The sequence below is a fragment of the Cebus imitator genome, unplaced genomic scaffold, assembly GCF_001604975.1.
Source record: "Cebus imitator isolate Cc_AM_T3 unplaced genomic scaffold, Cebus_imitator-1.0 Scaffold432, whole genome shotgun sequence".
Taxonomy (NCBI): Eukaryota; Metazoa; Chordata; class Mammalia; order Primates; family Cebidae; genus Cebus; species Cebus imitator.
In genome coordinates, this window is record NW_016107747.1 from 999,237 (window position 1) to 1,016,417 (window position 17,181).

The following is a 17,181-nucleotide window of genomic DNA, read 5'->3' on the forward strand; positions in this document are numbered from 1 at the left end:
TAGAGATGGGTTTCACCATGTTGGCCAGGCTGGCCTCAAACTCCTGACCTCAGGTGATTGCCCACCTCGGCCTCCCACAGTGCTGGGATTATAGGAGTAATGCAATTTTAAAACAATATTTCTGTTAATACAATATTAGTTGAAATAACTTCTTAAGTATTAATTTTGTTTATCCATCTATCTTTGTTGTAAACATAAAGTAGAAGGTGGGAAGATATTTTAGTTGTTTTTGTTTGACTGGTGTGTGTGACCTCATAACTACTTTAATTTGATTATTGCTGTTCATTTTCTATAAGTTTTACAGTGAATTTGATAAACTGAAGGACATTCTAGCCAATTAAATCTTTGTAGTTTCTATTAGCACCATACCATAAAACCATTTCAAATTTAGTAATCAATGTTTCAACTTTATGATTATCTGGTTTTATGTTAGTGTATTACACTGGACATAATTTTTCTTGCCAAGGTCAAGAGCTAGATCAGGGTCAGGATTTTTTTTTTTTTTGTAAAGGACTAGATAGTAAATATATTAGTCCATATGGTCTCTGTTGGAAAAACTTAACTTTGCCATTAGCTTGAAAGCAGTCATAGAAAATATGTAAATAAATGAGTGTGGCTATGTTCCAACAAACTCCATTTACAAGAACAGACAGGAGATCCGCAGATTATAGTTTGCTGACCCCTGGCTTAATTCTTGAGATGTAATTTTTTTTTATCATGATAGTATTTCGGATTGGATCTTAGAAGGTTATTATTTGGATAATCTGTAGTTATCCAAAGGCAAAAAAAAAAAAATGTCGTAAATGTTCATATTGATTTACAATCTTGAGATTGCTTTGTTTTTTAAAACCTCTGATGCATCTGTGTTTGTTTTTTCCTCACAAACCTGCTAGTGTGCTTCCCCCTATTCTTTTCAAAGATAAATAAAGCAAGGAGTATTGGTTTGTATGATTTGTAAACTTTTTAAATGCCATGAAAGTAGTAATTTTTAGATGTTAATGCAGTCGTAGGTGCTTAATGTAAGGTACATCACTTTTTGAGCCAAGTTCTAAGTGTTTCTTTGTATGTAGTACAGATTTACTGTGAAGTGTTTGGATATTGCGTTATGGAAAATAAAATTGTAGGGTTTTGCATATTTGATAGTAAATAGACGTATATGTTTGCTGCTGCCATCTTCTTTTTTTCATTGTATGAAAATACTGGTACTTTTTAAAAAAAATTATCAGATATTGTTCCTTAAGGATGGGTGGGAGCATTGTCAACCAAAGGTAAAACTGTGTGTGTGTACACGTGTGTGTATGTGACTGTGCATAGCATTCACATTAAGCAGTGTTAACTTTAACCTCCCCAGTTTAATAGACTTTTATAAAATCTTGTAATTTTGATCTAATATGCCTTCCATTTTGTGTCTAGGGTCAACTTGTTCTCTTTTAGTTGATTTTACATAAAAGAGAAAAGTAACTATTTAATTCTGTTTCAGGAATCATCATGTTGGTTGGCTGGTTACTGGGAAAAGATATCCTGGAAATGTTTACTATTAGTGTAAGGTAAGTTCCAATACTTTATAATTGGAGTCTCTCCTGCTGCTTTTATTTCTTTCTCTAATGACATAGCTTACCTTTTATTATGAAAGTCAGTATTATATGGAGCCTATAAGAGTATAATATTTCTATGTAAATAGTTCTAAAGTCATATATTAAAATTACCTCTAGAAAAATGAAAATGTATGTATATGGTAATGAAGAAAACCCACACTAGATGTCTGGAATTACTAATGCGTTATGGCATTTTTATATGTAAATAGACAATTAAGGATTGTCAAATTGAAAACTAGCAGCATGAAAGAGAAAGTTCATAATATAGAAATTGAATAATCAATTTCAGAGGAAAGTATAATATTTAAGACATAGACAAATTTGAAAACAAAGTGAAAGAAACACATCCATGAGATGGATTGTTGAGAAAAGGATCAGAGAACAAAAAGAGTTTTTAGAAATTAAGACTATGATTGCTGAAATTAAAAATTCCATTTTAGGGTGTAATATAAACTCAAAGAGGTCTCCCCCCTAAAAGAGGAAAAAGTCTTAAACAGAATGAGAGAAAATGATAAGAATAATTTCAGGAAATACCATTTCTAACTAATTGGAGTTTCAAAAAGATGTAAGGAGAAATTATATAAGATATGACACACAAATATTTTCTTAAGCTAAGGCAAGAAGTAAGTCTTTATAGATTGAAAGTATTCACTAAATGCCAAGCAGGATGGAAAAAACTTCAACCTTGTTACATAATTGTGAAACTAAAGAAAGAAAGGTCACCTACAAAGGAAGGGTAAGGGTAACTAGGCTGGCATCAGACTTCTCATTAGCAACTGCAATTTCTACCATAGGGTCTTCTTAGGTTCTTCTAAATATTCCAAGTCACAAGACTTTCCCAGACTGCATCTGATACCTGTGTCCTAAACGCAGCAGGGTGATTTCAGACAACCATCTCCTGCGAGTCTGCAGCAATTCATGTAGCAGTTCACTCAAGTACAAGGGGATAAGGTCAACCTTGTGAGTGTGGGATCTACTTTGGGTTAAAATGTCTTCTGTTCTATAAGAGACATATTTTGAAACATGTGTTTCCAGATGCCTGCGAGGGACATGTCTAATTACAAGAGATACTACACTCGAGAAACTCAAAGCTATAACTTCCTATAAGATAATTATAACTGTCCTGGTTCAGAGAGATTTTATTAATCAGGGGATCCTTTAGTCATAGCAGTATTATCCAGAAGCATACTTGACATACTATTCTTATGAGGTCACTAGGTGAATAGAGCTAGAGTTAATCAAATTCAGAAGGGGAAAACTATTAACTCTTCATCCACAGCAACATCAGATTGCATTAGAATACAGTGGAGCAGTGATACCAAATTATGTGGGAAATGATCATAAATTTGTAAATTAGGCCTAGACAAAGGATCATTCCAATCAGTTACAAATAGATAGGCAAGTACTCTTAACATTCATTTCTTGCACATCCTTTTTTTGTTTTAAAATGAGTAAAATGTTCATTTAACAACTTTCTAACTATAGTTAGAAATTATACTTCTAACTAGAAGTACAAAAGAAGTTATATTTTTTCCACAGCTTTGTAGGTAATTATAATTTTCAAACTTTGAATATTTCATGTGATTTGATATGTCTATACAGAAAGAGTAAGATGAAAACATTTAATAAGATTAGATCTAATTTGCAAAAAGTGACACCTGACATTTGTTGTGTGCTCTTGCAAAGAGTGCATAGGACATTTCCACAGCAATCAAAAAGGTAAAATCTTTTTAAACTTAAATTTCAAGTTTCCTCTGCTGTTCCTTCTAATTCTAATACCTGGAAATATTTTCAGGTTTTGATTTCTAGATGTAATGTGTTTTGTTATATATACACATATTTTATCCTTAAACATTTTTATTTTTAACCATTTAAACAATATGATCAGATTCAGCATGATGATATCGTCACAGACTCTGTAGAAGTCCTCTATGTAAGATTAACGTTGAGATTCCTAGTGCACCATTGTGAAAAACCAGTTAAAGATGGTATACAACTATGCTTTAGTGGGATTTCCTGTCAGTTTGGGATCATAACCGTATAAGAAAGTAGCTGTTCTTACAAGGATGGCTCCAAGGAAAAAGACTGGTTGACACAAAACCTTGAAGCCAAAAATAGGAGATCAGTGTTAATAATATTATACATAAAGAGGTTGTAAATCCTTTTAAAATATTATCTGCATATTTAGTAACAGCAGCCATTACAAGGCCTTCAAGTGCCTGAAGAACAACTAGTATTCAGGTCAGTCGGTTATATCCCTGAAAAAATCCATTCTTTGATACCAGTTCTCCATCATAAATGTATACACCCATTAATCCAAATATACCTCCAAAGAAACCAAGCCGAATGTTTCTTATCCACACCGATTGTTTAAGATTTTCTCAAAGTAAACCCCTGCAAAGCCGTTTGAGAAGCATGCTGTGAGAACAGCCATGAGCCCTACAAATTGAGAGCCAGCGCAAAGTTCTTAGAATCAAGCTGAGAATCTGAGGGCTACTGTACAATAGCAAGTCCTGCCATCAGAATTACTAGGGTTAGCCACTGGTATACACCCAGTTTTTTACTAAGCAGAGACAAAGAAAATAATGCTCTTGTAAGAATTTTCAACTGATGTGTGACCAAGGGCAGCCTTTGCATTTCTTTAAATTCCTGTGGCTTCTTAAGTTCCAGGTGCTGGTCGAGTGGATCCGTGCCTACCACTCTTACCCAATCTTGTGTGAATTCCTGCAAAACAAGGGTGAAAGAAAGAAAGATGATAATAGATATAACAAAGGGCAAGAACTTATTTAGGCATGTAAGGAAAAGAAATCCTGGTAGACATCTGTTGTAGGCGTAGGAAATAATATTTCATATATTAGAATAAAAATCAGTGTCTTACAAAAGGAAAAGTTAAATAGATTACAAGGAATCGGTGGAATAAATAAGTAAAAAGATATTTGTGATATAATAAAGGAACGTATATTTTTTCCTCAAGGACGTGAAAGTGCAATTTGAAACTCTTGGTTTAAATTTGTATTTAAAAAATCTATGGGTTAAATATAAAATAAAAATGGGGAAGGAGTTTGAGATATTAAACATTGACATATTACCCATGGGATCAATTTTTAGTTTTTAAGGATTTGGTTTTTTTTTTTTGTTTTTTTTTTTTTTTTTTTTTTCTGTTTATACAGACTGACGTATCATAACTTTTATTCTTTCTTCAAGGTCTTCCAAAAAACAAGAAACTTAAAAATTTTTAAATAGAATAAAATTCATTCTGTTTTGCAATTCTGTTTTGCAGTATGGGTCCACTGGACTCTTTTATAAATGTAAGCTACATTATGGAACCTTTAATGAACCTGTTTTTTCTCTTTCTTGAAGTATTTTATGGTATCTTCATCCTAGGAATTATTTTAACAATTACTTGCAAGAGTGCTAAAGACGACTAAAACAATAAGAAAGCAGAAAAATGATGGAATCATTGAGAGGGTTGATGTAATAATAAATTATCACTATTCTCTTACTCTTTAGTTTTCTTATTATGTTGCCCAAACTATTGCGTTATTTATGAAGGTGTGAAAGAAGTCTACAGTCACAGTCTCTAGATTTGTTCCTTGTAGTTTTCATTGAACAAAAGTGAGAATTGAGAATTTTTCACTTTCTACAATACTGGCAAAGAGAATAATTGACAGAGAATACTCATTGCAATTATTAGACAAATCAGAAGATCATTGCAAGGTACCAAATAGAAGCACTGTAGGCTATGATGATGTGGGTGAAATTAATCATATAAGTGAAATTTCAAGACTATGAGTTTTTGAATGACGATAATCTAGATCTTCTCAAACTCCTTGATTTTGATGACTGAGTAGTCTCTTTCTAAGGACAAAAAAAGAAACAGGTATTCTTTTCCGGTTATTTTGCAGCAAGGACTCTATCATGTAGTTTTCAAGCAAGAATCTGGGCCATCTCTTTTTGTTAAACGAATGTATGACCCTATTTAATTCATCTTTTGTAATGCTTGTTTACCAGCATTGACTTCATATTGCTTATAAGTGGAGAAATGATGAAGGCTGGTATGAATATGAAGGTAATTAACAGGAAATAGATTATGCAGAAGTGGAAAAATTCATTGGATTCATCATTGTAATTGGTGTTTATAAATCTAAAATTGAAAATGTTTAGCAGTTATGGAACAAAGAAGATAACTTCTCTTTTCAAAACAATTGGGAGTCGTCATTGTTTTTAGAAATGTTACAATTTGACAGAACAAATGTAAGAAAGAAGAATTAGATTGATAAGCTACAGCCTGTTAGAAATATTTTCTTTAAATCTGAAATAAGTATTTATAAGATAAATACATTCTAAGTTCACCAGAGACAGTGAATGAGAAGTTCATTGCATTTTAAAGATGTTACTCATTTCAAGTATAGATACCTTGAAGTCCAGGAATAGTTTTGGGTTATCATTAAAATGAAAATTTAGAGTGAAGTTTTTACAATTTATTTATTCCTCTGTAAAGTTTTGCTAATATGACAGATATAAAAGATTGAAAAGATTGATTGCATCTAGATTGTAAATGATGATGCCTATTTTTCCTTAATGGAAGCATTTAAAAAAGGAAAAAAAATAGAAAAAAGAGGATGCCCTTTGAGCTAGGCACCTTCTCTTTGAGAATTGCAAAGGAGAAAAGGAAGTTTTAATGATAACATACTTTTTTCTTGACCCTTCAGTGTATACTCTTCAGCAATAATATTGTTGCTCATTTGCTTTCAGCTCTTCAGCAATAATATTGTTGCTTATTTTCTTTCAACTTTTAAAATCAACCAGTAAATCATGAAAAAGTCAATTACAGTAATTGAAAAGGATGCTAATGTACTAGATTATGCAAAGAAAAAGTTGATGGCCAGGCATGGTATCTCACACCTGTAATTCCAGCGCTTTGGGAGGCCAAGATGGATGGATCACGAGGTCAAGAGATTGAGACCATCTTGGCCAATAAGGTGAAATCCTGTCTCTACTAAAAATACAAAACTTAGTTGGGCATGGTGGCATGCGCCTGTAGTCCCAGGTACTTGGAGGCCAAGGGAGGAGAATTGCTTGAACCCGGGAGGCAGAGGGTGCAGTGAGCAGAGGTTGCATCACTGCACTCCAGCCTGGCTATAAAGTGAGACTTTGTCTCAAAAAAAAAAAAAAGAGAAAGTTGGTAATGAAAATTAGGAAGTAGAAGCAGCAGAGGGAACAGTGGTAGAATGAAGAGTAGGATTGCTTATGTTCTTATTTGTAGCAGAGTCAAGAGATACTATTTGGAATGGCACAACGAATGACTTGTTATTTTTTAATTATAAAAGGCAAGAGTGAAATAATTTTTTAAATTGTGATAAAATACACATATAAAACTTTTAGTTTTAAAGAGTTAATTTGGTGAAATTAAGTACGGTCACAGTATTTTACAACTGTTAACCACTGTCCAAATTCAGAACCTTTTCATCATGCCAAAAGAAAACCCTGTACACATGAAGCAGTCATTCCTCAGTTCTCCTCTTCCCCTAGTCCCTGGCAACTACTCACTAATCTGCTGTTTCTGTGGATTTGCCTATTCTGGATATTTCATATAAATGGAATGATATAATATGGGACTTTTTATATCTGGCTTTTTTCACTTAGCATAATATTTTCAAGGTTTATTCATGTTGTAGATATATTAGTACTTCATTCCTTTTTGTAGCTAAAGTAATACTCCATTGCATGGATGTCACAATTTTACATTTATTAGTTGATGAATATTTGGCCTGTTTCCATCTTTTGGCTATTGTGAATAGTATTACTGTGAACATTCATGTACAAGTTTTTGTTTGAACATTTGTAGTTATCTGTATTTTATAGATGAGAACAGTAAACTACAGAGATGGATTAGTAAGTAGCCCAGGATCACACAAGTAAGAGATGGTGAAGCCAAGGGTACAAATCCAGGCAATTTGATGTCAGAACCTGTATTTTTAATCAGTGTGTTTAACCTGGCAGCCACCAGGTATCCTGTAAATGTTCATCAGCTTTCTCTTCCTTTTGAGAATTTTATTTTTTAGGTATTGACCATGTTAATTTTGCATTATATTAAGCTTTAAGTAATATCCAATTTAGATTGTTGCTGTTTAACCTACATTTTACTACTTTGTATATATTGGTTACAGTTTGGCTGTAGCAGCGATTCCTGAAGGTCTCCCCATTGTGGTCACAGTGACGCTAGCTCTTGGTGTTATGAGAATGGTGAAGAAAAGGGCCATTGTGAAAAAACTGCCTATAGTTGAAACTCTGGGTAAGTCTGTGTTAAGAGCATTCCTATGCAATGATGTGTAAGTTTATGTCAATAGTAAATCATCTCAGAGTTTTACAGTTTTTGTCCTAGAGATTTGCATAATGATGTTTGGTTTATGGCAAAATTAGATATGGTTTTAACAACTGAAAAAGGCAATTAATAATTCCTATCCCTTAGGTGTGAGGACTTGAAATCTTTCTACATCATAGTGTTTTAATGCTTAAATCATGTTAAGAAAATCCATACAGTAACTGAAATTTTAGAGTAAATTAATGGAATATTTTTCTTGTGACATGTCAAAGAAGATAATGTATTATTATAGATCCCAAATGTTGTACTTGAGTTGAATTTGCCTGTAAGAACAGTAAATATATAGTAGTTACATTGCTATGACAAAACTTCATGTGCAGTGTGCTTTGAAACTCCAAAAATGTACTGAATTTGATTTCTAGTTTGTATTTTAATATCTTCTCCATATATGAGAAAGTGAAATACTTTGAAAAATCCTGACTGTAGAAATTATGTGGGTTTATATTTAGGAATTCTGCAAACTTTCTAGAAAAGGTATTATATAAAATGATTACATAAAGCTAATGTGAAGTAGCTTTGTAGAAACTAACTGTATATAAATAAATAAGAAAATGTCAACATCTAATTTTTATTTTTAATTTCAGAAACTGCACCTTATGCTGAAGCAGGCATAATGAGAGAAGTTAATCTAAAATTACCAATGAGTTTGATCTCTATAAAATTCAGAGAAGTAGGACAGGATTTTAGTCTTTGATTTGTTTTTTAAGTAAACCTATATTTCTCCTTGATTCTTTTGGTGACTTGTAATGATTTAATTCTTTAGGCTGCTGTAATGTGATTTGTTCAGATAAAACTGGGACACTGACGAAGAATGAAATGACTGTTACTCACATATTTACTTCAGATGGCCTGCATGCTGAGGTACTCTATAGGTTTTTAAAAATTAAAAAGCAAAAACAGTATGTCTTTAAGAAACATGATGTTTAACATTCCAAACAGTTCCAGTGTCTTACCTTCAAAAGGGCTGTAAATTAGTAGTGGAGTTATTTTTACTCTCTGTGATTCTACCAAGACTTTGTCTCATTCCGCTTGTACACTTGTTCAATCCAAAAACTTTGATTCTTCCTTCACATCTCTCTTTCAGTCACCCCTTCGTCCATCCATAGTCAAATCCTGCCAATTTTGACTTCTTAAATAATTTTCCCAGCCATCTACTTTATAGCCAGCTTCTTTAAGTTACTGTCATTTCTCACCTGCCATTTTGATAAAGCTTCTTGACTGGTCTTTATCCATTCTTGCTGCCCTCACTCCATAAGCAGCTTGAGAGATCCTTTTAGAACCAAATTTTAAGCATGTCACTCCATAAATTAAGGTACTCCAATGGTTTTCCTTGTGATCAGGATCCTGAACTGTGGCCCCTCAAAGCTGTACGTGTTCTGTCCCTTATTTTCCCCTCTATCCTTATATGCTACCCTTTGTTTTCTGTGCACCAAGTATACTGGCTTTATAGTTCTTTCCATGTGACAAAATTATTCCTACTTTAGGAACTTTGCTGCTTTTCACACTGCTTAGGATAATCTAATGCCTCTTCATCCTTTGCACCTTAATTCCAGGCCACCTCTTCAGAACACCTAGAAATGGCCCTATGTTATATGTTTTCTTAGCATTTTATATTTCTTAGGCCTTATCTTAGGTAAAATTTTCTGTCCCTTTTCCCCATTATAAGTTGTAAAAGAGCATGAACTATATTGCCTAGCACAGAGCCTGCTTAAGAGTAATAAATACTTGATAAATGAATGAATGAATCATATTATTTTAGCAATTACATATTGATACGTTGACAGTCTTTTAAGTGCACATCACTGTACAGTAGTCTTCCTGAAGCTGGTTATGGACAAGTTCTAATCCTACTCAGTCTGTGCAGGATTTTTGACTGGAACGCCCTTAACACTGCTTATGTTGGGTACAGTAATTTAAAATGTGTTTATAGCTAATTCACTGAGAAAAGTAAGTGTTAGACAAATTGACAGAAGTTGCACTTGGGTTTATTTACGTCCATTTTACATAGGTTTTGAAAAGAGACGATATTTACCGTATTAGATTTGGTCAAAGATAACCCATCTATGGTGGTGACTGTGCCCTTTCTGAATGATTCAGGAGGGTTATTGGCATTATGTGTGCTTATATGTTCCAGGTATGGAAGGTAGAATATTAGTTTTTCTTTTGTTTTCAGGTCATGTTATATGTAATGCATTAACTGTTTGTTAATTGTTTTATCTCTAAATTGTACCATTAAACATTTTTAAAAAATTTTTATTTTTAATAGAGATGAGTCTTGCTTTGTTGTACAGGCTGGTCTTGAACTCCTGGGCTAAAGTGATTCCTCCACCCCAGTTTCCCAAAGTGCTAGGATTATATCTGTGAGCCACCACGCCTGGCCACTAAATTTATGGTTTTTACTGTGAAATTTCCTTTTGTTCAGCTTGGTTTGTTCTAGACATATGATATAAATATCTGGTTTGTCTCTGCCCTGATTTTTAAAATCGGTGTGTAATATGCTATGTTAAAGTAATTTGTAAGTGCTAGTGTATATCTCAATGTCTCTAAGCCTGCATGTTTGCAAAAAGAAGACTGCTTTTGTTTAGGTCACATGTTTGTGTTATATGTTACACGTGGTAATGGATTTGAGTTCTTTTCAAACTGTAGTATGCTATATACATGTAATACCATATAAGTTTAAGCTTACGTATATTTTCATAGCTTATTCTTTTAATAGTATATTGTAAATAGAAACCAATGTCTTTTTAATCATTGTGATGAGAATTAGAATCTATATTTCTCTACTAAATGTCCTTTTTTAAGACAAATTTTAATGCTTTTCTAGATAAACACTTTAACAGTGTCAATATAAATAAAATGAACAGAACTCATAATAGTTTTGGGGTTTTATAGGTCTTGTCACCACCTACTGTTTGTATTATTGATCCCACTTTATGATCTTTAGGTTACTGGAGTTGGCTATAATCAGTTTGGGGAAGTGATTGTTGATGGTGATGTTGTTCATGGATTCTACAACCCAGCTGTTAGCAGAATTGTTGAGGTAAATACTTTTTTTTTTTTTCCTCAAGAAGGTGACTTTCTTTATAATAACTTAAGACACAATAATAGGTTCATAATTTTATGTGTATTTTTCTTAGGCGGGCTGTGTGTGCAATGATGCTGTAATTAGAAACAATACTCTAATGGGGAAGCCAACAGAAGGGGCCTTAATTGCTCTTGCAATGAAGGTACGTACCTAAATCTCTTCTTTGACATATGAGACATTACCCTCACAACAGAACACATTGTCATCAATTTCAGTATTACTAGTTTTTAGGTATTGAGTGAAAAAAACTCATTTCATTGTTTTTACTTTCTTTTGGGTACCAGTTTTATTCCTATAAATATAAAGCATAGAGCTATTTCAGTATAACCTTATTGTTTATATGCAAGTTACAAACTAATGAGCAGTCATTGATTTCTTAGGAAGAAGTGTTCCCGTCTTCCATAATACTGACATCTACATGTGAAATACTTTATAAATGTGTAAATACTGATAAATACTAACTTTTGAATGAATAAAAGGCAACATTCTTCAGTATTTCTATGTAAAGATAATAACACAGTCATGGGAAAATAGCTTTCTTTTCCCAGTCTTTCCTTTTTCTCCTTTGTTAAGTTCTCAAAATGATTGTAAAGTTATAATTTATTTTGGGGAGAAGTCTCAGTTAACTTTTTATCTGTCCCAGTCTGTCTTCTTATCCCCTAAGTCTTATATTTGGTTCAGTGAGAAACCTGTTAAGTTCAGCCTATCATTCGTAAGAAAAATAACTATTCCTGCTTTTAAGAATATTCAGGGAAAATCTTGATACTTTTGTAAAGCAAGAGGCTTCTAAGTGAGGTTACTTGAAATGAGAGACAGTATAGAATTACAGGTTATTATAACATAGTTAATGAAATAAAATTGATAGTTTTAGAATATATAGTTTCCTTGACCGAAAAGCAAATTTCTATCTCATTTTGTCTCATTACAACTAAAATAGCATAGTACTCAATAAATGAATCAGTTATCAAGTATTTCTTGTGTTACGCTTACAAGATATTAGTTTCTTTGAGAGATAAAGAGTATGAAACCATCTTTTATGGGCAGAGACCTCATATTTTAGGTAGGGAATTTATAGTGACATTCTTGAAACAAAAGGCAGTTCAAGACAGCAGACAGTGAAATCTGAACATTGAGTCACATGTAAGAACAATGCAGATTCAGAGCTGGGATATGAGGGCTTGAAGGATAGGAAGGATTTAGATGAGGTAAGCTAGGGAATCAACTAAAGAAGAAGCAGAGAGGAATAAAAGAGCATAAAATGGATTGTGGCTAGTGAGTTGGCTAGCCTGGGTGAAATGAAAGATACTTGAGCGACCAGGAGGATTTTTATAGATGCTGTATGTGGTGGGTTCCTGGGGAACCTTATTTAAGGCCAAGAACAAGAGTCTGAACATGTTTCAATAGAAAATAGCAATACATGGTAGCATTTTGAGTGGTTTAAACATTTTTTGATATTTGGAAGATAATTTTTCGGCATTTTTGATATTTGGATGTTTGATTTGGGAAGATAATTTTTCGGCATTTTTGATATTTGGATGTTTGATATGGATGCAAAGGTTATTGGTAGGGAAAATAGCTGCATGACTAGTAGTATTCAGGACATAAAGTGGTAGAGGGTAAGGAACTAGGATGATAACAAGTGAGACATTGGAGACCCTAAGAAGTAAGAGATTTAATCTAAAACTTCTATTGATTATAAAAGTATATGCTCAAAATTGGTTGAGTACTTTTATTTATTTATGTCCTGCTTCCTTTCAGAATTTGAGCTGGTAGAGGGATTAATACAGTGGGTATGGGAGGTTTAGTTAGCGTATAGTCCCAGAAAACCTGCCTTAGACTATATCTACATAACTTGGGCTTCCATGTTGAAAATGTATGCTGATATGTAGGGAAGTTTAGTATATATAGATGGAGCACTTATTCTTTCACCACTAACTGAAAAATAAACCAGCCAACCTGGCTACAAGTTGTGACCCTTGTTTTTTGTTAAAGGAGAAAATAATCACATATTGGTGAGAATTAACTTTCTTTTTGTGCCATATAGATGGGTCTTGATGGACTTCAACAAGATTACATCAGAAAAGCTGAATACCCTTTTAGCTCTGAGCAAAAGTGGATGGCTGTTAAATGTGTACACCGAACACAGCAGGTATCCATCTGTTTAAAGAATGCTTATATTCTGTTTAGTTTAGATGACTATTTTTTCATTTACTATCCACCTTTGCGTTTAAACAGTCATTGTACATAATAAAGACTTACTGCTTTAAAGTATGTGTAATTAGTAGTACACTCATCTCTTGTTTGTGTTATCTTTGATAGTCTTTCCTTGTAGAATCATAGACTGTCTTTGATAGTCTTTCCTTGTAGATACATTCATGGAGTTGTTGCTGTCTGAGCAAACAGCTTAAATGAGTTGTATCCTGGTCTCCTAAAGCCTGTGACATCAGGTTTTTTTCTTATCAGGAACTGTTCTTCATGATAGTTCCTTATAAGATCTTTGCAGATTGTGTTTCAAAATGTGTTCTTTCACTGAATGTCTTATCTTCAGAAAAAACGAAACCACATTACTTTGTTGAAAAGTAGTTTGCAAATGTATGTAATTCATGTTGCTTACTCCAGTTTACAAGCTGACAAAATGATATACTGATATTTTAAATTGCCACCTTGTTCCTGGGTGCTTTAGACATTTTTCCAGTGTAATAAGATTTCTGAATTATCTATGGTATATAATTATATCACTCATAGTTGCTATTACCAGCTTGGTGCTTAAACTTCAAAAACATTTAAGCTTAAGCTTTGGCACAGTGGCTCATGCCTATAAACCCAGCACTTTGGAAGGCCGAGGCCAGTGGATCACCTGAGGTCAGGAGTTTGAGACCAGCCTGACCAATATGGTGAAACCCCATCTCTACTAAAAATATAAACATTAGCCGGGTGTGGTGGTGTGAGCCTATAGTTCCAGCTACTTGGGAGGCTGAGGCAGGAGAATTGCTTGAACCTGGGAGGCAGAGGTTGCTGTGAGCCAAGGTTGTGCCACTGCACTCCAGCCTGGGCGACAGAATGAGACTTTATCTCAATAATAATAATAATAATAATAATAATTGAACCTTAAACTTTTCCTCACTCTGTTGTCTAGGCTAAATGCAGTGATATGATCTCAGCTCACCACAACCTCAGCCTCCCAGGTGCAAGTGATCCTCCCACTTCAGCCTCCCAAGAAGCTGGGACTATAAATACATGCCACCATACCTGGCTAATTTTGCAAATTTTTTGCAGAGATGGGTGTCATTATGTTGCCCAGGCTGGTCTTAACCCCTAAACAGAGGTGATCCTCCTGCCATGGGCTTCTAGAGTGTTGGGATTACAGGCATGGGCCACCACACCTGGCCTTATTTGTTATTTTAATAGTTCCTTGATAGTGATGACTGGTTATATGTTTTTTTACCTATGAGCAAACACACAATTTTTGCACATGATACCTATGATTACATCTCTATAGAAAACAGGAATGAAAGGATCTCCCTTCATTCACATAAGTGGAAACATACTGGCTTTAAAAGAAAGGCCAGGTTGGTTAACACTGAACTTTGAGTAGAAGTCTTCCAGGAACTATGTTCATGAGGGCGAAAAAAAGATTTGTCTGTTCGTTAAAGGAACTTATACAAACTTAGGTGAAGGAAGACAATTGGAAAAGAAACTATGAAAATAAAATGCCTTTCACTTTAAACCTGTTAATGTAAAGCTTTCAAAAATTACATTAAGCTTAGGTAGTTTTCAGATGATGTCCCTTAACCATATAGTTATGTGGCAAGAATATGCATATAAGCATATGAATTTTTTTTTGATGGGTCTATTTTACTACATTTTGTAAACCATCACACAATACTTCAAGATAATGTGGCTCATGTAATATTTAATAATTTTCCTTTTCAGCAACTTTGAATGTTAACCTCACCAAAATTTTACATTGGAAGATTAAATCTTCTCAGTTGTGGGAGTGATGGACAGAGAGTGGCAGGATATAAGTTTGGAAACATTTGATTATTCTTCTCATTTGCCAACCTGAAGAGTATCTTTTGCAAAACAAAACCAACCAATGAAATGAACAAACAAAACCCCAATCACAGATGTGACTTAGGATCTAGAAGAAGTCAGCCTGACACAGATAGGGGAAACTTACCAATTTAAAAGTGACTTCAGTGGCTCAAATAGTTTGCTTTTAAAGGACTGTCAGTTGAACTTGACAATATGTGTTTATCTCTTCTATCTCCCGGGAACCACCAAAATCACAAACAAGGAATAAAAGATACAAAGTCATCAAGAGAAAGTATAGGAAAGATTAAAAGGTGACAGGTACCTTTGAAGGCAGGGTGTAAGGCATAAGGCTAAAAATGGTAGAGAAGTTTGAAATTCTGAATAAGGAATCAACAGAACTCTCCCAAGTACCTTTGCTGCTGCTTTAGGCCAGATGGTTAGTCTTCCTTTACCCCTGTGGAACACCAGAAATCTGGGGATAAGAGTAGAGGACAGGATTAAGGCTTAAGACTGCAAACAGTGATTAAGAAGATGTCATTGTCCTGAAGGATAAAACCCTAGTCCTTAACACTTAGAATGCATCAAGGCTGGCATCTACCTACCCTCATTCCCTAAATAAGATTCAAGAGTTTTAGAAAAGCTGCCTGGTCTCATAAGGCAGCGGTCCCCAGCCTTTTTGGCACCAGGGACTGGTTTCCTGGAACGTTTCCACAGGCAGGGGATGGTTTTGGGATGACAGTGGTCCACCTCAGATCCTCAGGCATTAGATTCTTATAAGGAGCACACAAACTAGATCCCTTGCATGTCATGTGAAGGTCCCAATAGGGTTCACACTCATAGCTATGAGAATCTAATGCCCTGGCTGACCTGACAGGATAGATGGAGCCCAGGCAGTAGTGCTCGCTTGCCTGCAGCTCACTTCTGCTGTGTGGCTGGGTTCCTAACATGCCACAGACTGTACTGGTCCACTGCCTTGGAGTTGGGGACACCTGTCATAAGGGGCACCTCTGAACTAAGCTCTTTGTTCATTGGAGTCACTTACCTACTCCTGGACTTCATCTCATCATCCTACAGCAAGGCTTACCAGTTGATGCTTAGCTCTACCAGTGCCTATGGAGCTTCTAGAATTTTGATTGCTTCATTCTTAAATACAAATGAACAGGGAAGGATTACTAGATACTTGGAGAAAATCTTTAGTATGAAAGCCAAAGATTAAACCAACAGAGAAAGGGGTCTCGGAGAAAGGTAATGGCAGATGCTGAAGAAAATTTCCAAAAACCATTAAAAAAACAAAATACTTGTAATGGAATGTTTATCAAATAAAGTCAAGAAATGTATCAAAGTAGAACAGAAAGTCAAAGAGGTATACAGTATAAAAGATAAGAAAATACAAAATAAATACAGAAGATCCAGTAATTACCACATAGTGGTAATAGGAAGGTAATAGGAATAGGTGATAGGAAGAAAGAACAGAAAATGAGAAGCTTTTATCAATGAATGCTGGAAAATATTCCAGAATGAAAAGACTGGCATCTAGAATAATGTGGTCCACCAGCTGCTCAGCACAATATGCGTGTTAAAGCGAGTAGAGTGGGGGATAAACACAAGACCCATAAATAAGAAAGTTGAGGACACTTGGAGAAAGAGAATTTGAAGAGCTTCTAGAGAGTTTTAAGCAAAGGGGAGATCATAAAAAGGGCTTAGGAACTAAAGTGTGGTAGTCTAACACTTAGCCCAGCAGAATACACTCCCAAGACTCCTAGTGGAAGCCTGAAACCATGAATAGTGTTGACCCTCATATATGTTATATTTTTCTGAACTGGTAACATAGATGGCTACCAAGTAATTAATGGGCATGAAGCATATATAGTGTGGATATTCTGGACAAAGAGATGATGTCCTGGGCTAGACAGAGTGGCATTTCATTACCATACTTAGAATGCTGGATAATTGGAAACTTATGAATTATTTCGTTTTGGGATTTTCTTTTCTTTTTTTTTTTTTTTGGCACGGAGTTTCGCTCTTGTTACCCAGGCTGGAGTGCAGTGGCGCGATCTCGGCTCACTGCAACCTCCGCCTCC

At 34.5% G+C, this 17,181-nt stretch overlaps 1 protein-coding gene across 10 annotated transcripts in view; it reads left to right on the forward strand.

Moving 5' to 3' along the window:
* The window catches only part of ATP2C1 (ATPase secretory pathway Ca2+ transporting 1), a 172,204-nt gene that overhangs the window by 108,506 nt on the left and 46,517 nt on the right, over positions 1–17,181 (forward strand). For all 10 annotated transcript variants that reach the window (XM_017510157.2, XM_017510158.2, XM_017510166.2 and 7 more), the window contains 6 exons: positions 1,481–1,547; positions 7,766–7,890; positions 8,744–8,841; positions 10,925–11,020; positions 11,118–11,207; positions 13,110–13,214. In XM_017510157.2, coding sequence (XP_017365646.1) covers positions 1,481–1,547; positions 7,766–7,890; positions 8,744–8,841; positions 10,925–11,020; positions 11,118–11,207; positions 13,110–13,214 — 581 coding nt within the window. The remainder of the gene's footprint in view (positions 1–1,480; positions 1,548–7,765; positions 7,891–8,743; positions 8,842–10,924; positions 11,021–11,117; positions 11,208–13,109; positions 13,215–17,181) is intronic.